This window comes from Triticum aestivum, chromosome 1D, assembly GCF_018294505.1.
Source record: "Triticum aestivum cultivar Chinese Spring chromosome 1D, IWGSC CS RefSeq v2.1, whole genome shotgun sequence".
In the NCBI taxonomy this organism is placed as follows: domain Eukaryota; kingdom Viridiplantae; phylum Streptophyta; class Magnoliopsida; order Poales; family Poaceae; genus Triticum; species Triticum aestivum.
The window spans coordinates 223,572,683-223,595,966 of record NC_057796.1 but is presented as its reverse complement, the minus strand read 5'-3'; the positions used below and the strand labels follow the sequence as shown (position 1 = coordinate 223,595,966).

Below are 23,284 nucleotides of genomic sequence, written 5' to 3'. Positions count from 1 at the left end.
AAAAAGATACAAACTTTGGAAAACAAAAAGAATCATAAAAAATGGCATCGTGAAAGTTTAGAACCACTGATTATTTGGACTGTACAAATATGATAGTACTACTCTGTAACTTAAATATAAGATGTTCTTGTAGTTCAATACTTTTTTTTTGGCAGGTGAGTTCAATACTTTTTTAACCGTAAGTAAGTAAAATGTTGAATTACAAAAAGGTAACGTTAGATGTAGAAAAAAAATCCCGCAAGGAAAAAAGGGTAATGTAGAAATTTTGAACCCTATAAAAAAACAAAACCAATACGGACGAGACAACGAGCCGTTGGGGCCGTTTTAATTACTCCGGCTTTCAAGTTATCCATGAACCCCTTCCTTTCTCGAAGTCTCTGGTCAAGGCAACATAAACAGTTTCCAAATCCCAATCCGTCGTCTCGTCCTCCGCCGGCCTTGGGCGAGCCGCTCCGCCCCGCCGTAGGGCCTCACTGACCGGAGCTCCTACCAACCACTGCGGCAAGCCCATACCACCGTTGGCCACGTAGGCTCCTTGATTGAGGTAATCCCACGGCCACGGCCACGCGGCACACCCGACTTTCCTCGCTTTCCCTCTCCCCTCAACCAGCTAGGAAGAAGGTGGGGTGGGGTCAGATGCCGGTGAATCCTCCGGCATCGCCCCATCGGAAAGATCGGATCTTGGGGCCTTGAGAGCGGGGGAAATCGGTGCTTCTTGGGTTCTAGGGTTGTATCGGGCTAGGGCCCCTTTCCTTTTATTTCGCCTTCTTTCTTTCTTTCTTGGGGTTGCGGTGTAGTTTCAAGTTTGAGGGGCGACGGGAGTTTGTTTACGATGAGAAAATTCGACATAGTTTATTCAGGCTCTAATTCTTGTGCAGGTGGCTGATTGTTTCAGATCGTCTCGCTCACAAAATTGCGATCAGTTTCTTGATTTGTTTTGCTACTGAGACTGGGTAGTCAAATTCAGGGGATTGTGTATATTCTGTTGGCCTGTCTTTGAGGATGGCTGAAGCATGCCCTGATAGTCGGCGATGCCTACCTGCTTGGATGATGAAACCCTGCTCGAGTAATGAGGTGTCAAAGACTGAGCATCGGAATAAGCAGTCGGCGGAATCTGATAAGGGATCAGGGGCTCTAGATCAGGCTAAGCCCATCAGAAGGCAGAAAAAAATTGTGGATCCAGAGGATGCTGGTGGACTGAAGGCGTTGCAGCGATGCCAGGGTAAAGAAAAGGCCAGGAGAAAGAGCAAGGATGCTGATCGTGCTGTCACGGATGAATTTGGCGAAATCGAGAAAATAACTTGTAAGAATGAGAGGAAAGTTAGTGGAAGAGCTGCTCCGAAGAATAGCAGGAAGCGGATGCTGGAGGATGTGGGATCAGATGCATCGTCATCAGGAATAACTGATGATGAGATGGAGCTCAGTGCTGGCAATTCCAGAGCTTTGCAACGATGTCAGGGTAGAGAAAAGACCAGAAGAAAGCGCGACAGTGCTGATTATTCTGCCAAAGATGAACTTGAAGAAATTGAGAAAACAACTCGTAAGAATGTGACAAAAGTGACTTGCAGAGCTGCTCCAAAGAATAGCAAGAAACAAAAGCCGGATAATGTTGGATCAGAAACATTGTCATCAGGTACAACTGATGATGAGATAGAGCTTACTGTGGAAGATCTTGTGAGCATAGCTGAAGAGGTAAACCATAATTCTTATTGCATTTTTGTTGTTTTACTTGTCTTCAGGTTTGACACATCTTCTGGTGGTGTTATGCAATTCCCCTTAAATACGCTGGTTCCTGTTCATTACCTCACTGAACATCTGAGAATTATGCACTGCGTGCCAATTTATTAGCTTTATTGTTGATTGGCGCAGGCAGATCTAGTACAACTCATTACTTGTTTTATAGAAATAATTGGAAAAAAAATGACCTTTGCCAATAGGCAATGGCCCCATTATGCTTAGGAGTGACCCTAGTGAATACTTTTCATGGACCGATCTGGCTTGCACCTTGATAATATTTGTGCATGCAACTCTCAAGAGACAAACATGCACGGTGTAGGCAAACTCTTGTTTTTCAGTCCAGTCCTATCATTAGTTTGAAGACATGATTAAGCATGATGTTTCATTTCTAACTTCTCTGCCAAAGCTGAAGCTTAATAGGAGACTTATTCTGACTGCTAATGACATCTTCTCCATTGAATTGAGGTCCTAATTTCATTGTGCGGCAGAAAATAATTTACCAACTTTTCGCCCCTTTTTACATTTTCTGGCTGCTTAGCAAACCAGCAATCCTGTTCGAAGTTTTGCTTTGAGTAACTATAAGTATACCACTGAAGGTATTCTGATGCATTTACATGATGCAGATTGTAAATGCTGATAAAGAGAAGCTACAAGATATACGGGCCACAAAGACAGCCCGCTATGAAGAGCGTCCTCCACGGCCTCCAATCTCTACTCCTGCTGATACAGGAGGATCAACATCAAGCACTTGGTCAACAAAGGGGTTGATGCAGTGCACGGCAGCTACTACCACAGATGAAACTCCAAGCGAGTGCAGAGTAGACAAGAACAAGAGACATGAAGAACCAGAGCGTCCACCAAGTATCAAAATGACCGGTGATGTTGCTGAGGATATGATGAACATATTGCTCGGACCCCTGTGGAATAGTGAACCTGCAGCCTATGAATATAAACCCGAGGCTGTGGTACCGAGGACCGTGAACGTGAATCTTGCGCCGCAGCGGAAAAACGATTGGCAGAAGACTGTAGCACAAGCGCAGGGGGCACCTGTGGCGAAAAAGAAAAGCAGCCTGAAAGATATGGTGGCCTTTTTTCTTGAGTAGAGCAAAGTTGAAGTGCTGAACTGCATACACTAGCAGCCTGGGAGCATTGTTATGCCGATTAGCTGGTTCCACGCATGTGCATGGCCTGTAACTATTGTCCATTTGTCCCGCGGCGTTTTAGTCCACGTGTAAATTATATTATTTTGGTAGGATAATAAGTCGCTTTTCTTTTCCTTTTCGGGGGACAATAATGTTGGTCATTTGTACAGTAGTATGTTCTTGCCTTCAAGTTGAAGATGTTTTATACTGCCTGTGCTGTCATTGTCATCTTACCTTTTATGATCTTGACTGTGTTCAGGTTCAGGTAAGAACCACAGGTTTAGCTTTCATGGATGATTAAAACCATATTTATTTTGATTTATATTTTTGCTCTTTATAGTGGAAGTCCCTCAACTGCAGTGCTGGATAGATGCCTTCCCAGTTGTTTTGCCGGTTTTGGTCATTGTTGAGCTCAGAATCAGCTTATGTGAGTGTACATTTGAGCAAAAATGGGGGCATTTGTTTTCTCTAGAGTGAGCTTTCAGATAAATTTTGTGAGGCAAATGTCTTTGTTAAAATCCATTTAGCTATAACATCAGAGCTATATCCATGTCAATGTCCTTATGTCCTTGTGCTTCAAGTGTTTAGCTCCTTGGACTCTATTTATAATTTTGATTGTTGCATTCTTGAAATCAGTGTGATACTTGTGGATGTGTTGTCAAGATAATATTGCAAGTTAGTAGATCATCATGCTACTCTTATCACCACAGACCCGGAACAAAAGATAATGCTGCCCCTGAAAAGACAGCGTTGCAGCCATTGGTCATGTTTTGTCATAGCTTTCTGGTTCACCATCTTCCTCCTCTCGCAACCGACTGTCGTGCTGTTGTACCGCCGATGAAACCACCACACCTGAGTTTAAAAAGTAGAAGGGGCTCCCAGTTCACCTATACGGATAGGAAAATGTCGCCCGACTTATTAAGGACAGTATAATCGAGCCTAATCCCAGCCCTCTCACGCCCTCTCCATTTCTGGCCGTCCGATCTCACACCAGAGTAAGTTTTGATCGTTGGATTGTGCTGTTGTTATTCCACGTTTTACCGCTAAGTGGGCCGGCTGTCCTGAAGGGCAGCTACTCCGGTGGAAAAATCGCTACATTCTGGTTAATTGGGCCGGCCACCTGGTGAAGCCCACCTACCCCTTCGACCCGACGACCCATCTCTCACGGTGCCTCGTTAACCCTAACGGAACGGAAGAGGCACCCAGCCAGTCTACCTAGGGGATGGCAAAGGCGCATGTCGCGGCGGCGGCTCTATCCCCCGACGGCGGGTACACGTCGGACACGCACGACGAGGGCCGGCTGCAAGAAAAAGAAGGAGATGGTAGACGATTCGCCGCCACCGACCCAGGTCCCAAACCAGTGGGTCGTCACAACTCCCTGAGCGACCGCGTCAGCGAGTGGGTTAGTACCATTGACAGCGAAAGCCTCTTCATCGCCGAGGAGGAGGACGTCGCTGTCGACGACCAGAGCAAGGACCTCACGGACTACGTACGTAGCCCGCCCGCGTCCCATCGTGGCCGGGGAGGAGTCAGGTAGGAGCAAAAATGCTAAACGCACGGGCTGTTTACTGCCTTTTACGGGCTGCTTCTATTTAACTAAACCTGCCCCCCCCCCCCCCCCCCCCCCCCCCCCCCGGGCCCAATCTCTCCCCTTAATCCAATCAGGCCCTGCCAACTCAGACTCACTCCGTAAAAGCCCCGTATTGAGCCCGTCAACGTAGGTACTTCATAATTATATTAGTAGTGAATCTTCAATTGCAAGATGCAGAAGAACAGGAGTAGTGAATCATCAGACTTACATTTTGGTAGCATGTGCACTTCATAATTATATTAGTAGAAGCACTGCTTATATTAGTAATTTATTAGTACATACTCTCCAATTCACCATGCCTGAACATTTTGACCGGTGTACCCTGATAATTTATTAGCTTTGTGATCGATCAACATATCGTTTAGAACCCAAATGTACTGTTATCTGAAGCTTATTATTTTATCGGTGTAATTAGCATGCTGATGATTGTACTCTCCAGCTCTCCAGGCTTGAACATTCTCGTCAGTGTAACCTGATCATTTCCTAGCTTCTTCATAATTGGTTAGACCATCAGATACTACATCGCCGATTTTCCGGTAAACTACTACAGTATCATTTTCCAATTTCAGGTATGAATATTGTATTATTGCATGAAACCAATACTATAGGTACTGTATAATCGGCATCTAAATTTCTCAATGTGAAGCGAACTTACACCAAATATGATTAAATTTGACAATTTGTACCAAATATGATTAAATTTGACAATTTGTGCTTACCTCTTTGTTGGGGCTTGTAGGATTATTGTGATAACTAAATGTAGAATTCTCTTGTGGGCGAGAATATGTGTTGTAAAAAAATTCTGAAGTATTTGTAGTGCCTATTTTATTTTCTCAAATATATTATTTTTTCCTCAATATTTCTATTTTTGAGATTTTGTGGCGGGGGCCTTTGCGAGAGAACTTTTTGTAGGAGCCAAAAGTGGTCACGATCAATCACAACATGTATCCAACTATCCATCAACCATTCTAGAGACTCATACACTTAGACCCAAACATGAACCAGCTACAAGTCCATCGGACCTAAGAAAAAAGATCAACACACTGCTTTCTTGCAATCCAGTAGGATTCCCCTCTTCAATTACATACCATGGTTTGTAAAATGAAGGAGATAAGCACGAGAGGCAAAAAAGCACAACACCATTCCAAAAGCATTGGAAACAATTATATACAGATTGCTTCCTATCCCTAAAAATTATAGAGCCAAATTAGACGAGCGCGGCAACGCGCGCCTTTAATGATCTAGTCCATACAATAAGGTGGATCAAAAGCAAACATTCGGATGATGATGCAAACGTCCATCCATCGACAGCAGTAAGCAATAACTGATTAAATACATCTCACTGAGCAGGAAAGAGATCACCTATGTTCTGTTAGTCTTTCTAATCAACTCGCGCTGCGTACTCTTGTTCTGTTATGTTCCAGTTGACAAAGAGCACAGATAGCAGAATATAAGTCAGCAAAACATTGGAAACATCTTCAAGGAAATGGAAATGCGGAAATGCAATTCGGCTCTCGGGTGCATTTGCTCCTGAAATATGGACCATAAGTTCTCCTCGTGATGCCAGAAAGGCGTTGTATATTGAGTGTATTCGGTAGCATCAACTGATTTATGGAACAGTGCAAAGCTGCACCACTGTTGACATTTAATGCACCCACATGCGTCTCATAGTCGTTGGTTCAGACGAAGAAGCACCCTCATGTGCCATGTCGCCGTTACCTGCGCCGTCTCGCTGCCGTCCTGACAAGTACGACCAGGTAGCAACCAAAATTGCCGCACACATCAGGACTCAATCCATAGTCTGAGAAATGTACACCAATTGAAGGTACCCATCTTTTAATTCTAAAATTAGACTCATTTTCCAGAACAGCTGCGTAGCAAGCACCTAAAAACAAGAAATTGTGTTTCTGCATTTTCAGACACGCATGTTTCATTATTCAGAGATTTCATGAATTTTCAACTGAACTATACCACCACTCCCTACAAGCTATCGGCATCTACACTGATCTTCCACTATGTCAGCTTCGACCCCAACCATTAACTATTATTCACTCATTCAGGCATAATCAACAACCTCCACATTTAGTATATTTACAGCGTGTGAGATATAGATTACTGATACCTCTCGTCCACCCAAGTGCCTGCGGATCCATCTTTCCCGTTGATTGTGCTGATGCTCCATCGTCACTCTCGCCGCGCTCGTGAATCAGCTAGCTGGTCACCGTCCACCACGTCTCCAACTCCAGTGGCAGAGGCGACGTATCCATTGTCGGCTTCGCTCTCACTTACCGTAGCGCCGCCACAGATCTCTGCCGCCTCACTGGCCGCCCCTCCTACATGCAAACCAGATGCTGGTCTGCATGGGATGTTCTCCCCTGCATCTAGCATAGCAGGCTGCGGCAGCACACTCCCTGATGTGTATGATCCGCTCCCAAACATGCTCTCCCAAGTTATCCACATACCCCCGCGATAGTTTGCTCCAGTGCACCGATCCTCCCCGAACACTGAGTCCTGAACGGCGGATGCTTACCCGTCTTAACCCTGCATAAAAGAATCATCTTATACCCCTAAGAAAACCTGATGCACCAACAAACAGTAAAGGCATGTCCACGAACAAAACAAATCAACACTGATACTCAAATTTACACCCACTACTCATAATAACGATTTTTCCTCTTAGTTCATCATTTTTTGTACCATACTACCCATTTAAAAATATTGATGCATGCCCACTGCTGGCACACAAAACAATGCAACACTCCTCCACACAGCTCACGTTTAAGCAATCAACTCACCAGTATCTGAATCTCAAAAAAACCTTCCATTTCATTTCCTACTAGCACTAGCACTTCAAGTTATCGAGCTAGGGTATATGTCAAGGGCTGAATACCTTTTAGTCCACCCTCGCGCTTGCGGATCCATCTTGCCCGTGGACTACGAGGAAACTGCATCAGCGCCTACATGGAGCCCTGTCTGGCGGTTGATTGCCGACTCTTACTCTGCAACAAAACATAACAAAATTTATCCCTTTCCATTCTACCAAAAAAAAATAATAAGCAAGCTCTGGTACTTTTCCTGCATCTGAGGATACACTAAATCCTGAACAAATGACAGAGTCTAAGACAGGGCAAGACACCTAGCATACTCATTTAAAAAATGGTTGGCTACATTTCCTCCACATTCATCAAACTATCCTTGATGTACTGAACCTCGGCACGTTGTCCATGCTGTTCCATTGCCTCGGTAATCATATGAAGCTAAACTAAACAGGACACCACCGCAATTTGTAGGATTTATCAAATGCGTCCAAACAACCCATTACAAGCAAAGTGCATATTACCTTTTTGTCCAGCCAGGTGCTTGCGGATCCACCTTGCCTGTAGATTGAGCAGAACATCCATCAGCACTATCAATTTGATCCTGAATCACAGCCTCCTGGTCTCCATCAAAGTGTGCTTCCCCCTCCACCTGGTCAAGAGCTTCTTCATTGTCACCCTCGCTCTCACTGAACCTGGACATGGCGGCGCCACCACCATCTACAGTTCTCTCCTCGCTGCACGCCGCACCATTCAACATCTGCCCATATGACCCTTGACCAAATCCGCCGCCCACAGCCACCCTGGATCCATTGGCCGATTCATCGTCTCCGCGGCCCAAGGCACCAATCAACTCCATTAGGGCCGCAGCGCTTGCCACCTCGTCGGGGAAGATTGGCAGCCTGCGGGTGTTCATCGAATATCTGTAAGTCCTGTCGCTAGCTTGTAAATCAAAATGAATAAAATTTCTTTCTAAATCCAGTGCTTTCTTACTTGTCAACCGGCTAGACGAGGAAATCCATAGCCATGCCCGCGCCGCCGCAAATCGGAGAGCTTCGCCGCCGCCGCCGCCCACCTTGGTCTCGATCCCCTTTTTTTTCCCAAAGCAGAGAGATGCAACTGGTGGACGGGGACGCATTTCAGTCAAGCACGGGCTGACTGGTGGGTCCAGCAGCGTACAGTACTAGACAGCTGCACACGGCGCGGGCTGGTCGAGAAACGGATGCGCTCACCCGCCGTTAACGGCGCGTCCCGTGCCTAGCCCCGAGCCGTTGGCCGATGCTCTACGTACAGGACCCCACGTCTGTGTATTCGCTCTTATTATATACTCGTATATCAAACTGGATAATGTCTGGCACAAATCCCACAGCACATACCCACGGCCCAGATTCCGGGATCATGTGGACCCGGGAGCCAAAACAAATGCACATACATACTGAGAAGTTAAAGTCACTCTCCTAGCCTTGTGTCTATTCGAATTAAGGCATCATGCATAAAACAACACCAGCAAAACTTGTAAACAAAGATGAGGCTTTCTATTACAAAAAAAAAAGATCAACTATAATCAAAATCTTCCAGTTGAAACAACAGAACAGACTATCAACCAAGTAGAGATGTTTAAGTTGTTGACCAAAAGTAGAGGAAAAGAAGGTAAATCATGTGTTAAATACAGTGCTTGCAGTCGTCGCTAGGTGGTCCATTGACCTGGTTGTAATTTTTATTACCCCTAGGCATCTTTGTACTACCATGATTGATGAATATATTGGAAATTTCTCTCGCAAAAAACAAACAAACAGATTTGACCGTCCAAGTTTCCGAAGTAACCATTTAGGTCCATACTAGCAAAAGGGCCCGTGTGTTGCGACGGGACAAAAAAAATCATAATCTCCAATGATCATGACCAAATTTTGCTGCATCACCGAGATACACTATCACTCTCAATTTCGTGAAATCATGAATAATTTTTAAAATAAAGAAAAAAAATTAAAGTCGTGAACATATTTGAAATCCTAATTTTTTTCAAATTCGTGAACACTTTTACAAAATTTCAAACATTTTCTAAAATAAATAACATTTTTTTAGTTCATGAACATTTCATAGTATTTGCAAACATTTTGTTAAACAATTTTCTTGAATATGCGAAGATTTTTCTGAAAATTGGTCGAACAATTTTTGAAATTCACAAACATTTTTCTGATTTATTTTTTTTAAAATGCATGATCGTTGCTTGAATCAGCGAGAATTTTATGAATAAATAAAGTATTTATAAGTCATGAGCAATTTTTGAATTTTTAGGATATTTTCCATTCATGAAATTTTTTGAATTGGCAAAGTTTTGTTCAATTTCATTACTATTTTTTAATGCATGAAGTTTTAAAAAATCATGAACATTTTTTTATTTCCGGAAATTTTGGGTTCAGAATTTCAAACATATTTTGAATAGCAAACAATTTTTTTACAAAATCACGAACATTTTTTGAATCCACAAACATTTTATAATTTATTAAACACTGTATTTCAAAATTCTCATTTTTTTTAATTTAAAAAAATTTAAGCCCCAAATTATTTAAAGTAGAAAAAACTAAAATGAAAAATGAAAAATGAAATTTTAAAAACAAGCTGGCCCAAATGGGCGCGCTGCGTCTTCTGCCAGCATGCAGAGCGCAGCATAGGAGGTCCCTACTGCATGGGCCGGCCCAGGCGAGGGATTCCCCTGTGTAGAACGTTTTTTTTATCACTTATAGGTGGCATTGTTGGCAATATTTTACAACTTTGAGGGCAATCCCCATGACGTACCATCAGAAACAATAGCCCATTTTATTATTACTAGCAAAATGGCCCGTACGTTGGAACGGAAGAAAAAAAAACATATTCTCCAATGGTCATGACCACATTTTGCTGCCGCCAGGTTCAAAAACTTGAGGTTTGGGGGTGGGACTCCGGAATTTCGTAACATTGGGGTGCAACTTCTCGGTGGTGTGAGGGTAGTGTGAGAGGGGCTGGTGTGAGGGGTGGCTGCACCATGCTGTGGGGGTGTTGCAATGGTGTGGCGTGATGGGGGTGGTTGTGGGTAGGGGTCGCCACGCGCTGCCGTGTGAATAAATTGGGATGAAAACTTAGTATATAATAAATATATTTCACGTAGATATTTTGTTGTTGTGCATGCACCCTGTTGTGCTGGACCCACTTTGGTTGATCTATATCTTAAGTTGGGCCATACTTTATGTTTGTGAAAATAAAATGTGCTACTTACACAGATATGTTGCGCTAATATTACAAAAAGGGTTCAAAACGGGATTTGAATACTTTATTTTCCGGTTCATTTTTAATTTAAGATAATTTTGTACTGTTGCCTGGAATTGTGGCATTCGTGCAAAACTGGGATATTTGGTAAGAGATAAATTGATGGATGTTTTCTGATCTGAGTTTGTTAACTAATCTCATCACACATGGGGTGGTTGGCGAAAAACATGCGTATACTATGAGGTGGTAGAATCAGCGATGTGGGTACATGGTGTGTTGTGTGGTGGTAGAATGCTTATTGAAAAAAGATGTTCCATGTAATTCCCTTATAAATCTAAGGCCTTGAACTTAAGGACTGCAACACTTTTCTATTGATAAAAAATATAAGTAAGAAAAAGTAGCTATTCTTTCACTTTCTCTCTATTGTCTATCGGATTGTCGGCTGTTGATGGTAGGTTTGTTCTAGAGGTTCTGGAGGCATTACTTTGGCTAGGTGGAGTGTTTGCAAGTACCCTATCTATCATATAGTGCATGTGCCTTCTTTGGATCTTGCATGCGACCAGTACAAGACTAAATTCATGTGGGCATTTGAAGAGCTTGGTGCGTGGGTCCGGATGGCCGAATATCATGCTAGGTAGTATACCTGGTACTGTATTCAATGGAATTGTTCGCTATGCCCTGTGTCTTAAATGCCGATTATTGATCCATATGCATGTAAACGGTCTAGATATGCATACCAGTGAGCGTAGTGCATCGAAGAGCTTTTCAATTGCACTAGTTCTATAGTAGACAAGTCATTCAATCGGACTGTACAGCTACCATCAATGACCTCGATCGCTATCTCCTCCATGGATCGGTCGGTATACGAACATTTGTTATTGGAGATTAAACGGCTTTTAGAAGGTTGTGACCTTTTTTTCTCGAATACGCATGAATGTGCGTATCATAAATTAAAGAGTGTAAGGGCATCTTTTGCCTTAGGGTTTTGGTGATGATGACAACACACATGGACTATCGTGCGCCATAGTTTTCTCAGGTACACATTGTGTGGCGCAAGACAGATAGGTTTTCCCTCTATGCGGAAAAGATCGAAGACGGAGTTTCCGACGTTTTTATTTCCTTTGGTCGTAGGATATCCGTACTATTAAGAGGGAATCCACATCGGAAGGTATTGGGTGAATCCTTTACATACACATTCTCTGCACCCACCATATACCCTCCATTCGAGGAGAGAGAGGTTCCTCATCCTCTGTTCTATGCAGTTCTGCTCATGGCGGTTGTACCGCTTCATTGAGCGGTTATACCGCTGGCCGGTAGTTCCGGTCCTACCACCGCTCCTAGTACCGCTCAGTGGTGACTCACTTCTGTACGGGGTACGGTGGTAGACCGGTGGTGGAACGGTAGTTCCGGTTTTTCTTGATAAACCGGTATTATCGGTGTTCAGGGCGGTAGTACCGCCTCGGACCCCACCGCCCAGGAACTGCTCGCCCAGCGGTAGTTCCGGTCCAACCTTCGCTCCAACTACCGGCCTGAGGGGTTTACTTTCTGTATGTGGCCCGGTAGTTGAGCGGTGGTTGTGCAGTAGTTCCGGTTTGTTCCGATAAACCGGTACTATCGGGTGCGCCACCGGAAGTACCGCTCCTATGCGTTTCTGCACATAACGGTTGGATCTTGGGGGGCCTATTTAAGGAGGTGCTTCTCCTACCTCCCACCCACCTCTTGCCTCTCTCTCTCCTCCATTACTGCCATTAAAGCTCTCTTGCCCGATCTCTCTCTCTAGCCACTCAAACTCGTTGATTTGCTAGGGATTAAAGGAGGAGACCTAGATCTACACTTCCACCAAAGGATATTTGATTCCCCCATACTTTCTTGTGTGGATTTTGTTACTCTTGGGTGCTTGGGTGCCCTAGACGGAAGAGGTCACTTCGGAGCCACATTCCATTGTGGTGAAGCTCCGGGGTTTCGTTGGGAGCCTCCAATTAAGTTATGGAGAGAGCCCCAATCTTGTTTATAAAGGTCCGATTGCCGCCTTCAAGGGCACCAATAGTGGAATCACGGCTCTTGCATTGTGTGAGGGCGTGAGGAGAATACGGTGGCCCTAGTGGCTTCTTGGGGAGCATTGTGCCTCCACACCGCTCCAACGGAGACGTACTTCCCTTTAAAAAGAAGAAACTTTGGTAACACATCCTCGTCTTCACCGGCTCCACTCTTGGTTATCTCGTCCCTTTACTTGTGCAAGCTTTTTTGTGTTATATCCCTTGCTTGTTTATGTGCTTGTTGTTGTTGCATCATATAGGTTGTCCACCTAGTTGCATATCTAGACAACCTACTTTGATGCAAAGTTCAAATTGGTAAAGAAAAGCTAAAAATTGTTAGTTGCCTATTCACCCCCCCTCTAGTCAACTATATCGATCCTTTCAATTGGTATCAGAGCCTCGTCTCTTTATTAAGGACTTTGCCGTCCGAAGAGTATGGTTGACACCGTAGACGGTGTGGAGGAGCACTCCGGTGTGAATCCGGTCTCGTCTACGGCCAATGGGGGAACCACGGTCTCTCGTGAGGAATTCAATGTGGCTTTGGACACATTGAAAACCTCTATGACGACCGAGGTTGAAAGCATGTTTAATAAATTCATAGAAGGGCTTAAACTATCCACCGCACTGATGAAAGTGGGTGATCCCACCAACAAGGTGACGGATGCTAACTCCGACAAGGGGGGAGCTACTAGTGAAAAGGCTCCTTCTTCTAGTGGTAAAAATGGCACCGGCATCTTTGCCCATGTGGAACCTCCACTTGTTTACGATGGACCGATTCCTTCCACTCATTTGAATCATGCCGGTCCTCCCCCTAAGATTGTGAAAAAAGAGGACTTTGATTCTTGGGTTTATCGTTTTAAGCGTCATTTGAACCATGTTAATATTAACCTTTGGAGAATCATTGAAGAAGGTTTTTATCCGCATGACCGAAGCAACTTCACCCCTAGAGAAGCCGCGGACAATCAATTCAATGAGAATGCTCTCTTCATCATCCAAGATGCCATTCCACCCGAAGATCTTGCTCACCTCCAGCCATTCACCGTGGCCAAGGATTGTGACACCCAAAATTTTATTTGGATTTTTCAAAAAATTTATTTGACTTGAGGGAGGTGATTTAAAAAATTTCTTCAAAAGAACCCTCCCTTTCAAAATATTTTCTTTATGGCAAGAGTTTTATTTGGTTTCACCCAAGACTTGATTTTGGCCTTGGAGATTCTTTATTTTTATTTGGACTCAAACCAAAATACTTGTCTCTTGGAAAAAAATGTCTTTTGACAATTCCTTGAAAAGCCCTATGACTTTTGGAATGACCTTTTTCCACTTTCAACAAATCTCTCTTGCCATGACCTATGTAAAAATCCTCTTCCATAAACCTTTCCCCACCTTTGGATCATGATGTACCTCAACTACAGCAAGTTGAACCTCTCCATATATTTATTTTCCATTTATATCTTATCAAAAACAATTTCTGCCTTCTATTCTAGCTCTTGGAGATTTACAAAGGAGCTACCCTTTGTGTTTTGATTTTTGCCCCCAAACCAATTTCCCTTCCTAGTCCTTTGAACCCTCAACCAAGATCCATGAAGATCCACTGGTCTTCAGTTCAAATTTTTCAAACTATACTTGCTGCAAGTTTGGACCAGATTTGCCAAATTTGATGAAATTCATTCAAATCCTTCTCCAAAAATTCTGAGAAAAATCAGGCAGCCTCTGGGTGCATTGAGAGGTCACCTCACCAAGTCCCAGCTCCAGGAAAAATTTTCTTCATACCATATCATTTCATCGAACACCTTCAGAGCACTGTCAATGTCATGTTCAGTCAAATTCAGTTAACAGTGTCTGAACCACTGTCGTTTCTTCAGTGTCCGTTGCCAATCTCACCAGTGCCCCGGCGTCGCCGTGTTCCCTGTCCCCTCCCCCTTGTCCTCTGCACCGCACGAGCGCCTGGATGCTTGCGGGCGTCGGCGACGAGCAGGAGGAGGTGCGCCGCCCCGTGACCGACGCCAGCGGCGGCTTTGCGGCCGCCAGGAAGAAGCACAGCGTAGACAGCGCTGGCCAGCGCCGCCCAAGCCACCGGAGGCCGCCACGTGGTCTTCCACTCCCCCATGCGCGCTGCCACCCTCGTCGTGAACCGCTAGGCGCGGAGCGCGCTCTCTGCCGCCGCCGTGCCAGTACGGCGACCCCGACGAAGACCGGCGCCATTCCACCATCGCCCGAGCCGCCGTCCGCCGGAGAAAGTGTCGCCGTCGACGTGGTGCCCCTCGACGCCCAAGTCCACCACTCACCGACGCGGAAGGACACGCTGATACTCTTGGTACACTCCGATCTCCCTGACTCGCCGTGGTTCGACGCCGGTGACCACCGCAGCCTTCGGGCGCCGGCGAGGTTTTTTTTTCAAACCTGACATGTGGACCCCCCACGTCAGCCTCTCTTCTTTCACCCCCGAAGCGTTTTCTGTTGGCGCCTTCAGGCAGAGTGCGTTTTCTCTGCGGGCTGGCACGTTTCTATTCGAACCGTTTTCTGTTTTCTCAGTTTAGCCCCTGGAACTTTTCTGTTTCATTACAGATGAGTCCCTGGACAGAAACCCTTATAACTTTTAAATAAAAAGTGATCTTTGAGTGATTCTTTTTCTGACAGTCTTATAATTTTGTCTAGTTTTTTATGGGATTTATTTGAAAAAAAATTGGAACAACTTTTATGCACGCGTTGGTTTTCACGTTAGTATGCACTTTTCGCTATACCGTAGGTTCCGGGAGAGGTGACGGAGCCGCGAACTTCGCCGAGCTAGACTCCGACTTCTCCGAACCAGGCAAGCATGTTTGAACCTTTGATATGATAGGTGTTTTGCATGTTTGCGTGAAAGGTTGTGCATGGCATATGAGTATCGGTGAGTATCTCGTTGCATTTGAGGCAACTACCCGTGTGTTCCAAAGTTACTGTGATCTCTGATGAGAGATGGCCTAGTCATGTGGTGGAATGAAGGGCAGTAAGGCGGTACTGTTGTAGCATGCCAGCCTTACGTCATCCGATAAATTCCGACGTTAACGTGGACGGAGTCACGTTATCGTTCTTCCCCCTTCCGTGCTACCACATGTTTTCTGCCAGAATGCGGTTTAGTAAGTTGGTAACCTCTTTCCGTGTACACACCAAACAGAGGGGCCGGGATGATGGTTCCATGACCCTGGATTAAAGCCAGTCATCCGGTCAGGGGGCATGGGTGTTTCCGGTTGGGACCGAGAGGGGGGCACCCCTTAGAGCGCGCGTATAGAAATTTGATCCCATGCTACGCGAGGTTGTAGCCTCCCCGTCTCAAGGTTTTTCTTGAACGTTGCCGAGGGTGATTCCTGGCTTCGGAATGTTGAATGGGTGTGTACTGGTTAGATGTGTTTCTTCCAAAACACCGTAAACGGAACTAGTCCCCGTGACTACTGAAATCCGTTGGCTGTGGTTAAAGTACAAACTCTGCAGAGTCAAATTCTTCCGAGTCATCGTATCCAAGGTCAAGTATCGTGATCAGTGTACCCATATCTATGTCAAGTCCTCGTGGTATTATCCCTGGTAACCAAACTTGAGTGGTAAACTTAGTTAAACATTTTTTTAAGGATGGACTAACCCCTGTTATTTATCTCATGCTTGATTATTCCTTGGTTATGATTTAAATTCTTGAGCTACTAAGATATTAAGTTATGAAGCCCTTTATGTGATGTCGCTCAGACGTCCGACTGTGGCATGTTTGTTATTTACTTTCGATATAAGCCCTTTATGTGATGTCGCTCAGACGTCCGACTGTGGCACTCTTGTTATTTACTTTTGATATAAGCCCTTTCTGCGATGTCGCTCAGACGTCCGACTGTGGCACGCACTATCTTTTATTTTCTATTATAAGCCCTTTATGTGGTGTCGCCCTGATGCCCGACTGCGGCATTGTTATTCTTGCATTTTCCTCTCGAGGAGTCATTCAGACCCTCGTTTGGCAACCCGTATTTATTTTGGGATTTCGGGAGGACTACCGCCCGACTTCTCTTTTATTTCCCATGCATTATTGTCTCGATGTCTGAATGCACTCGTTAATCTGTTCATATGCTTCATGCTTACATTCGTTATATCTTATGTCCGAACTGTCTTGCGAGTACTTTCATAGTACTCACCTGGCTTGTTGATTTGGCCAGATGTTGACGAAGGCGATCTCATGGATGAAGAGTTCGATAGTGAGTCCGACGCCTAGAGGAATCCCAGTCAGTCCCGTGCAATCCTGGATATTGGTCACTTGTATTATATACGCTTCCGCCACCCGCAATAAATCTCCTCGAGCTTCACCCCGACGCTCGAAGAGCTGCAGTTTTTTTAGGAATCATATCACCCGCTCCGCTGTGATATTTCCACCACCGCCGTTATCGTGAGTTAGTAGTTATGCCACCATATCCGCCGTTATGTTTTATCGGCGTACATGTAATAAATTGTTGAGCAGTCTCCGCTCAACCTTGTATTATATTCAGTACTCCTGGTATTTTTCTTCTGTGACCAAGATATTGTCTGGCAGTGAGAAGGAATTCTTCTTTACTGGTCCGTAAAAGGGATTGGTCTCTCAATAAATATTTTATTGAAAAACCGGTCATGACAAGGATGCATGGCGCCACATTGTGTCCCTCTACCGAGGAAGCGCAAGCATTCAACGCTCCAACTATGAAGTGGTGCAAGATGAAGCCGATGAGTTTGCAATGAAAGAAGATGAAGAACCTCGTGAGCTTTATCGGAGATTGACTACTCTCGCGGTCTCACTCCGAGATCATGGGAGCAAGGATACGGATGACAATTGGATCAAGCGCAAATTCCTCAAGGCCATGATGCCTTACCACAAGGCCATGTCCTCCGTCATTCGTCAAAGGCCGGACTTCCACACCTTGTCCTCAAGTGAAGTGTTGGATGAGTTTGTGGCTATGAGCATCTTGGACAAGACCGCCGACAATGCGGTGTTACGCTCTCAAAGAGCAAAGAAGCCCAACCTTGCCCTGAAGGCCAAGGTTAGTGTGGAAGAAGAGGAAGAAGAGGAGAGCAACCCCGAAGATACAAAGTATGCTTATCATGAGCACATGGCTCTTGCTTCAAGGCAATTTTGGAGCAAGAAGAACACAAGGCCCAACTACAACAAGAACAACTCAAGTGGCGCGAAGGTTAAGCAACAAGTGAGGACTTGCTATAATTGTGGCAATGTGAGCCATTTTGTTGCGGAATGTCCTTATGAGAAGAGGGAAGACAATGGTGGCAAGCTCATCCGAAAGGACAAGGCCAAGTTTTTCCCCAACAAGAGTAACTTCACCAAGAAGACTCCTCCCAAGGGGTTGGTGGCCCAAGAAGAGTACCATGAGGATGATGATGATGATGAAGATGGTGAGTCGGTTGCCATAGCCTCCGTTTCCATTGCGACAACTCCACGGGTGTCTCTCTTCGACTCACCCAATGAGAACATCACCGCTAAGTGCCTTATGGCCAAAGCCACCAACAAGGTAAACCCCCAACATCAAAACTACCATCATTACTATTTCTTGTTTGACGAATTGCATTGATGAAAATGAGGGTTATAATGGGGAGGAAAATGAGTTTGAGTCTTTTATGAGTAAGCTTGAGGGTAAATCCAAGAAGCACTTTGTTGCTCTCTTGGAACAACTTGGTGAAGCCAATGACATGATTGAGACTCACGAAGAAACCATCTCTAAGATGGAGGGGCATAGTCGTGACTATGCCGATGAGATATCGGATCTCTCTAACGCTCTTGAGGAAGAGCGTAGTCATCGTTTGGTTCTTGAGGAGTCACACAACGATGATCGTGCTAAACTAAAGAAAGATCTTGATCATGCTCTTGTTGTATCTTGTGTGCTAAATTCCGAGAAGGCCAAACTTGGGGTTGATCTTGCTAGACTCAAGGATGAGTTTGATGTACTTGACAAGGCTCACAAGGCCTTGAAGGGTATTCATGCTAGTCTCAAGGAGTCTCATGATCAACTTCAAGTGAAGCTAACCAAGGAGAAAGCCACCTTTCCTCATATGGTTTTAATTGATAATGCAAATGCTATTAACTCGTGTTGTGAGCATGTGCATCTTGTTGAGGAGAATGCCAAGTTGTAGGAGCAACTTGAGAAAGGCCTTATGTCGTGCATACAAGGAGAGAAGAACCTCAACGACCTTTTGAGCAATCAAAAGGAAGTTGTGGCCAAGGAAGGGATTGGGTTCGCACCCGTGTCCAAGAACAAGAGGAAGAATGACAAGACCAAACGACCTCCTCCTCTCAAGCAAACCTTAGTGAAGGAGGGAGAGGGTGCTTCCAAGGAGAAGAAGAACAATGTGAAGGGTGGTGGTGTCAAGAAGGGCAATGCCAACCCTTCCAACAAAGCCGGCGAATTTAACCCTTCTTATGTGTTGTGTCGTGCTAGTGATGGGCATGTTTATGCCAAATTTGTTGGTTCTCCTTATGAGTACATTGAATGGTCTATTTGGGTTCCTAAGACCCTTTTCACTAACATAAAAGGACCCATTACAAAATGGGTACCTAAAACCAAGCATTGATCTCTTGTAGGTGTTTGCTTCCGGTGGGGGATCATGGTTGCTCGATAGTGCAGCTACAAATCATACGACCGGAAGCAAGGACTTGGTGGTGGATGTTCACAAGATTCCATCTATGCCCACCAATGTCGAGTGGGGTGATGCCTCGTCTTCTAAGGTATTGGGACTTGGCAAGGTTGTCATTTCTCATGATCTCACGATCGAGAAGGTCATGCTTGTTGAGTCCCTTGCATACAATTTACTTTCCGTTCATCAACTTGCACTCATGGGCTTTGCCACTTTCTTTGATATTGATACCGTGGCCCTCTTGTGGAGCAAGACTCTTAAAGTAGCCTTTGTTGGGCATGTCGAGAACGGTCTCTATGTGATTAACTTTCTGGAGCGACCCACTAAGACCGCGACATGCCTAATGGCTAAAGTTGACGTGGGATGGCTTTGGCATCGCCGTTTAGCCCATGTCAATATGAGATCTTTGCAAAGTCTTCTCAAGGGGGGGGCATGTCCGTGGACTAACAAATGATAGTTTTGCTAAAGATCGTGCTTGCAGTGCTTGTATCGAAGGAAAGCTACATCAAAAGGGTCACCCTCCCACGACTATCATTTACTCGAAGAGGCCTTTGGAGCTCCTTCACTTGGATCTCTTTGGGCCTCCATCCTTTGATAGCCTTGGGGGTAGAAAGTATTGCTTGGTGATTGTGGATGATTATTCAAGATACACGTGGGTATATTTCTTCAAGAGGAAGAGCGAGACCCAACAAACCATCATTGACTTTGCAAATGAAGCCCAACGTCAACACAATGCAAAGATCTTGACAATAAGAAGTGACAACGGCACCGAGTTCAAGAACTACACCTTGGATGAGTTTCTTAGTGATGAGGGGATCAAGCATCAATATTCCGCACCATACACCCCTCAACAAAATGGTGTAGCGGAGAGGAAGAACCGGACGTTGATGGACGCGGCAAGGACCATGATGGCGGAGTTCAAGTCTCCATACAACTTTTGGGCCGAAGCCATCAACACTGCTTGTCATGCATCCAATCGGCTCTACCTCCGCAAGGGCTTGAATAAGACTCCATATGAGATACTCACCGGTAACAAGCCCAACCTCAAGTAATTTAGGGTGTTCGGGTGTAAGTGTTTCATTCTCAAGAAAGGTGTTCATTTGTCTAAATTCGAGGCTAGAGCTTATGAGGGCATATTTGTTGGTTATGCTACAAACTCTCATGCTTACCGTGTCCTCAATAAGTCCACGGTACTTATTGAGGAGACGTGTAACGTGGAGTTTGATGAGAATAACGGCTCCCAAGTGGAGCAAAGTGGCACTTGTGATGTAGGTGATGAAATTCCTCCTCAAGCCATAAGAAGAATGGGAGTTGGTTTTATCCTACCCATTGAGGAACCCCTTGTGGCCGAAGGAGAAGGATAATGCTCCACTCAAGTGAGCCATCACCAACCCAAGGCCCGCACGCTTCCGAAGAACAAAGTGAAGGCCCTCAACCTCATGAACAAGACCAAGGGCAAGATCAATCCCAAGACGGCGTTGAATCACTGAGTGACGCCCAAGGTCAAGTTCTCTCCTCCGAGCAAGTTCAAGATCAAGAGCAACCTCAAGATCAAGAAAAAGCTCATGACGGCGCTCAAGATGATCAAGTGACCGCTCCTCAACTCACCCCCGAGGAGGAATTGGAGTGTCGTGCCGCCAAGATTGCATCCAAGCTCTCCACCAAGGGTCATCTCATGAAGAATGTGCTTGGAAGCATTCAAAAGGGGGTAAGCACTCGTAGACAATTGGCAAACTATTGTGAACATCACGCGTTTGTCTCTTGTGTTGAACCCCAAAAGGTCTATGAGGCGCTCGAAGATCCGGATTGGCTCAATGCCATGCATGAAGAACTCAACAACTTCGAGTACAACAAGGTGTGGAGATTGGTGCCAAGGCCAATGGGGAACCACAATGTCATTGGAACCAAGTGGATATTCAAGAGCAAGCAAGATGCTCATGGGACAATAGTTCGCAACAAGGCAAGATTGGTAGCACAAGGCTACTCCCAAGTCGAGGGTATCGACTACGGTGAAACCTTTGCTCCCGTTGCTCGCCTTGAATCCATTCGCTTGTTGATTGCTTATGCTTCTCATCATAACTTTAAGTTGCAACAAATTGATGTGAAGAGTTCTTTTCTTAATGGTCCTATTAATGAGTTGGTATATGTCAAAGAACCCCCCGGGTTCGAGGATCCCTACTTCCCCGATCATGTGTATCAACTCGATAAGGCACTCTGTGGCCTTAAACAAGCCCCACGTGCGTGGTATGACCACCTTACCGAGTTGTTGCAAGATCGTGGATTTGAAGTTGGGAAAATCGACCCCACTCTTTTTACTAAGAAGGTCAAAGGGGAGTTGTTTGTGTGCCAACTATATGTTGATGATATTATCTTTGGTTCCCCTAACAAAGCTTTCAATGAGGAATTTGCCGCTCTCATGACCTCTAAGTTCAAGATGTCTTTGATGGGAGAGTTGAAGTTCTTCCTTGGATTCGAAGTCAAACAAAGAAGAGAAGGAACCTTCATAAACCAAGCCAAATACACTCAAGACATGCTAAAGAGATTCAAGCTAAGTGATGTCAAGCCGGCTTCCACTCCAATGCCCACCAAGTGCCAACTTGACACTGATCCCAATGGTAAAGCGGTGGATCAAAAGGTATATCGCTCCATGATTGGCTCCTTGCTTTACCTTTGTGCATCTAGACCGGATATCATGTTGAGTGTGGGAATTTGTGCACGGTTTCAAGCCGCACCTAAGGAAAGCCACTTTGTGGCGGTCAAGCGAATCTTTTGATATTTGGCTCATACCCCAAACTTTGGCTTATGGTACCCAGGAGGAGCAAACTTCAAGCTTGTAGGTTATTCGGACTCGGATTGGGCGGGAGACAAAGTGGATAGGAAGTCCACTTCCGGAGGTTGCTCTTTGGTAAGTTGGTCTTCTAAGAAGCAAAGTTGTGTGTCTCTCTCGTCCACCGAAGCGGAGTATGTGGCGGCCGGTAGTTGTTGTGCACAACTTCTATGGATGAGGCAAACTTTAAAGGATTATGGTGTCATTTGTGACAAAGTGCCTCTTTGGTGTGACAATGAAAGTGCCATCAAGATTTCTCTCAACCCGATGCAACACTTCAAGACGAAGCATATTGAGATTCGGTATCACTTCATCCGAGATCACATTAGGCGAGGGGAGATCGAGCTCAACTACGTCAACACTCATGATAACCTTGCAGATATTTTCATGAAGCCCTTGGATGAAGCAAGATTTCGCGAGTTAAGGCATGAGCTAAATATCATTGATTCGAGCAATGTTGCTTGAACCCTTGCACACCCCACCATACTCAACTTGTTATCTTGTTTAGGTGTAGGCATGGACACAGGGGGAGTATTGTTCTCTCAATGAACTCTTCCTCCCCCATTATGCATAAATTGATCAATTCTTTCACATTAGCCATTGTTGATGGTACTTGTGATTCAAATACGAGTTTTTGGTCATGGGCCCAAGGATAATTCTTCGCGGTGCCATGCCCTCTTAACTCAAACATAGGTGGCTCCAGCCACCGCCCTTGAGCTTAGGTGTTGTTCCTTGTTGCGTGTTTCCTTTTGCCTCGCTCTTTTAGGTCTCCTGGATGTTTGAATTCTCTAAAGAGTGGTTTTTCTTGTTTGCTTCTTGCACTCTTGAGAGTCTTCTTCATCATATTACAGTGTCTTCTTTCCATCCTAAGCCTCCTCATCCCAAGCCATCTTTTCTAAATGTACACAAGTTTGATCTCCTTTTGTGCTTGGGCTGTTGCAACCTGGCGGTACAACCGGTGGTCAGACCGGTTCTACCGGTCTTCCCTTCTGTTGTATAGTCCCAGCGGTACTTCAGGTCCTGCACGAGCTGTTCTACCGCTCCTGCCTTGAAGGAAATATGCCCTAGAGGCAATAATAAAGTTATTATTTATTTCCTTATATCATGATAAATGTTTATTATTCATGCTAGAATTGTATTAACTGGAAACATGATACATGTGTAAATACATAGACAAACATAATGTCACTAGTATGCCTCTACTTGACTAGCTCGTTAATCGAAGATGGTTGAGTTTCCTAGCCATAGACATGAGTTGTCATTTGATT

General features: G+C 45.0%; 2 protein-coding genes and 1 long non-coding RNA gene across 4 annotated transcripts; 2 read left to right on the top strand and 1 right to left on the bottom strand.

The window, feature by feature from the left end:
- Positions 1–339: 339 nt before the first annotated feature.
- On the top strand, positions 340–3,101 carry LOC123181107 (uncharacterized). Its single transcript, XM_044593332.1, has 3 exons — positions 340–544; positions 879–1,692; positions 2,361–3,101. The coding sequence occupies exons 2-3, from the start codon at positions 1,003–1,005 to the stop codon at positions 2,838–2,840; spliced, it is 1,170 nt and encodes a 389-aa protein (XP_044449267.1). The 5' UTR covers positions 340–544; positions 879–1,002; the 3' UTR covers positions 2,841–3,101.
- Positions 3,102–4,077: 976 nt separating this feature from the next.
- LOC123167677 (uncharacterized) lies at positions 4,078–5,292 on the top strand. Its single transcript, XM_044585535.1, has 2 exons — positions 4,078–4,412; positions 4,910–5,292. Exons 1-2 carry the CDS (start codon positions 4,102–4,104, stop codon positions 4,944–4,946), a joined length of 348 nt encoding a protein of 115 aa, XP_044441470.1. The 5' UTR covers positions 4,078–4,101; the 3' UTR covers positions 4,947–5,292.
- Positions 5,293–5,592: 300 nt separating this feature from the next.
- LOC123181106 (uncharacterized) lies at positions 5,593–8,561 on the bottom strand. 2 transcript variants are annotated; one of them, XR_006491494.1, is made up of 5 exons: positions 8,280–8,561; positions 7,811–8,188; positions 7,361–7,469; positions 6,593–7,011; positions 5,593–6,210 (listed from the first exon to the last, which is right to left on the bottom strand). It is a non-coding gene; the product is annotated as an uncharacterized lncRNA (long non-coding RNA). The 2 variants fall into 2 exon arrangements; XR_006491493.1 differs by lacking the exon at positions 5,593–6,210 and having other exon boundaries at positions 6,357–7,011.
- Positions 8,562–23,284: the final 14,723 nt, after the last annotated feature.

What these genes read in the sequence shown, in the direction of transcription:
- LOC123181107 (XM_044593332.1), top strand. Translation starts at nt 1,003, where the DNA reads ATGGCTGAAGCATGCCCTGATAGTCGGCGATGCCTACCTGCTTGGATG. An exon ending in TTGTGAGCATAGCTGAAGAG is followed by an intron (nt 1,693 to 2,360) that starts GTAAACCATAAT and finishes TACATGATGCAG; the next exon opens with ATTGTAAATGCTGATAAAGA.
- LOC123167677 (XM_044585535.1), top strand. Translation starts at nt 4,102, where the DNA reads ATGGCAAAGGCGCATGTCGCGGCGGCGGCTCTATCCCCCGACGGCGGG. An exon ending in CGTGGCCGGGGAGGAGTCAG is followed by an intron (nt 4,413 to 4,909) that starts GTAGGAGCAAAA and finishes TGTACTCTCCAG; the next exon opens with CTCTCCAGGCTTGAACATTC.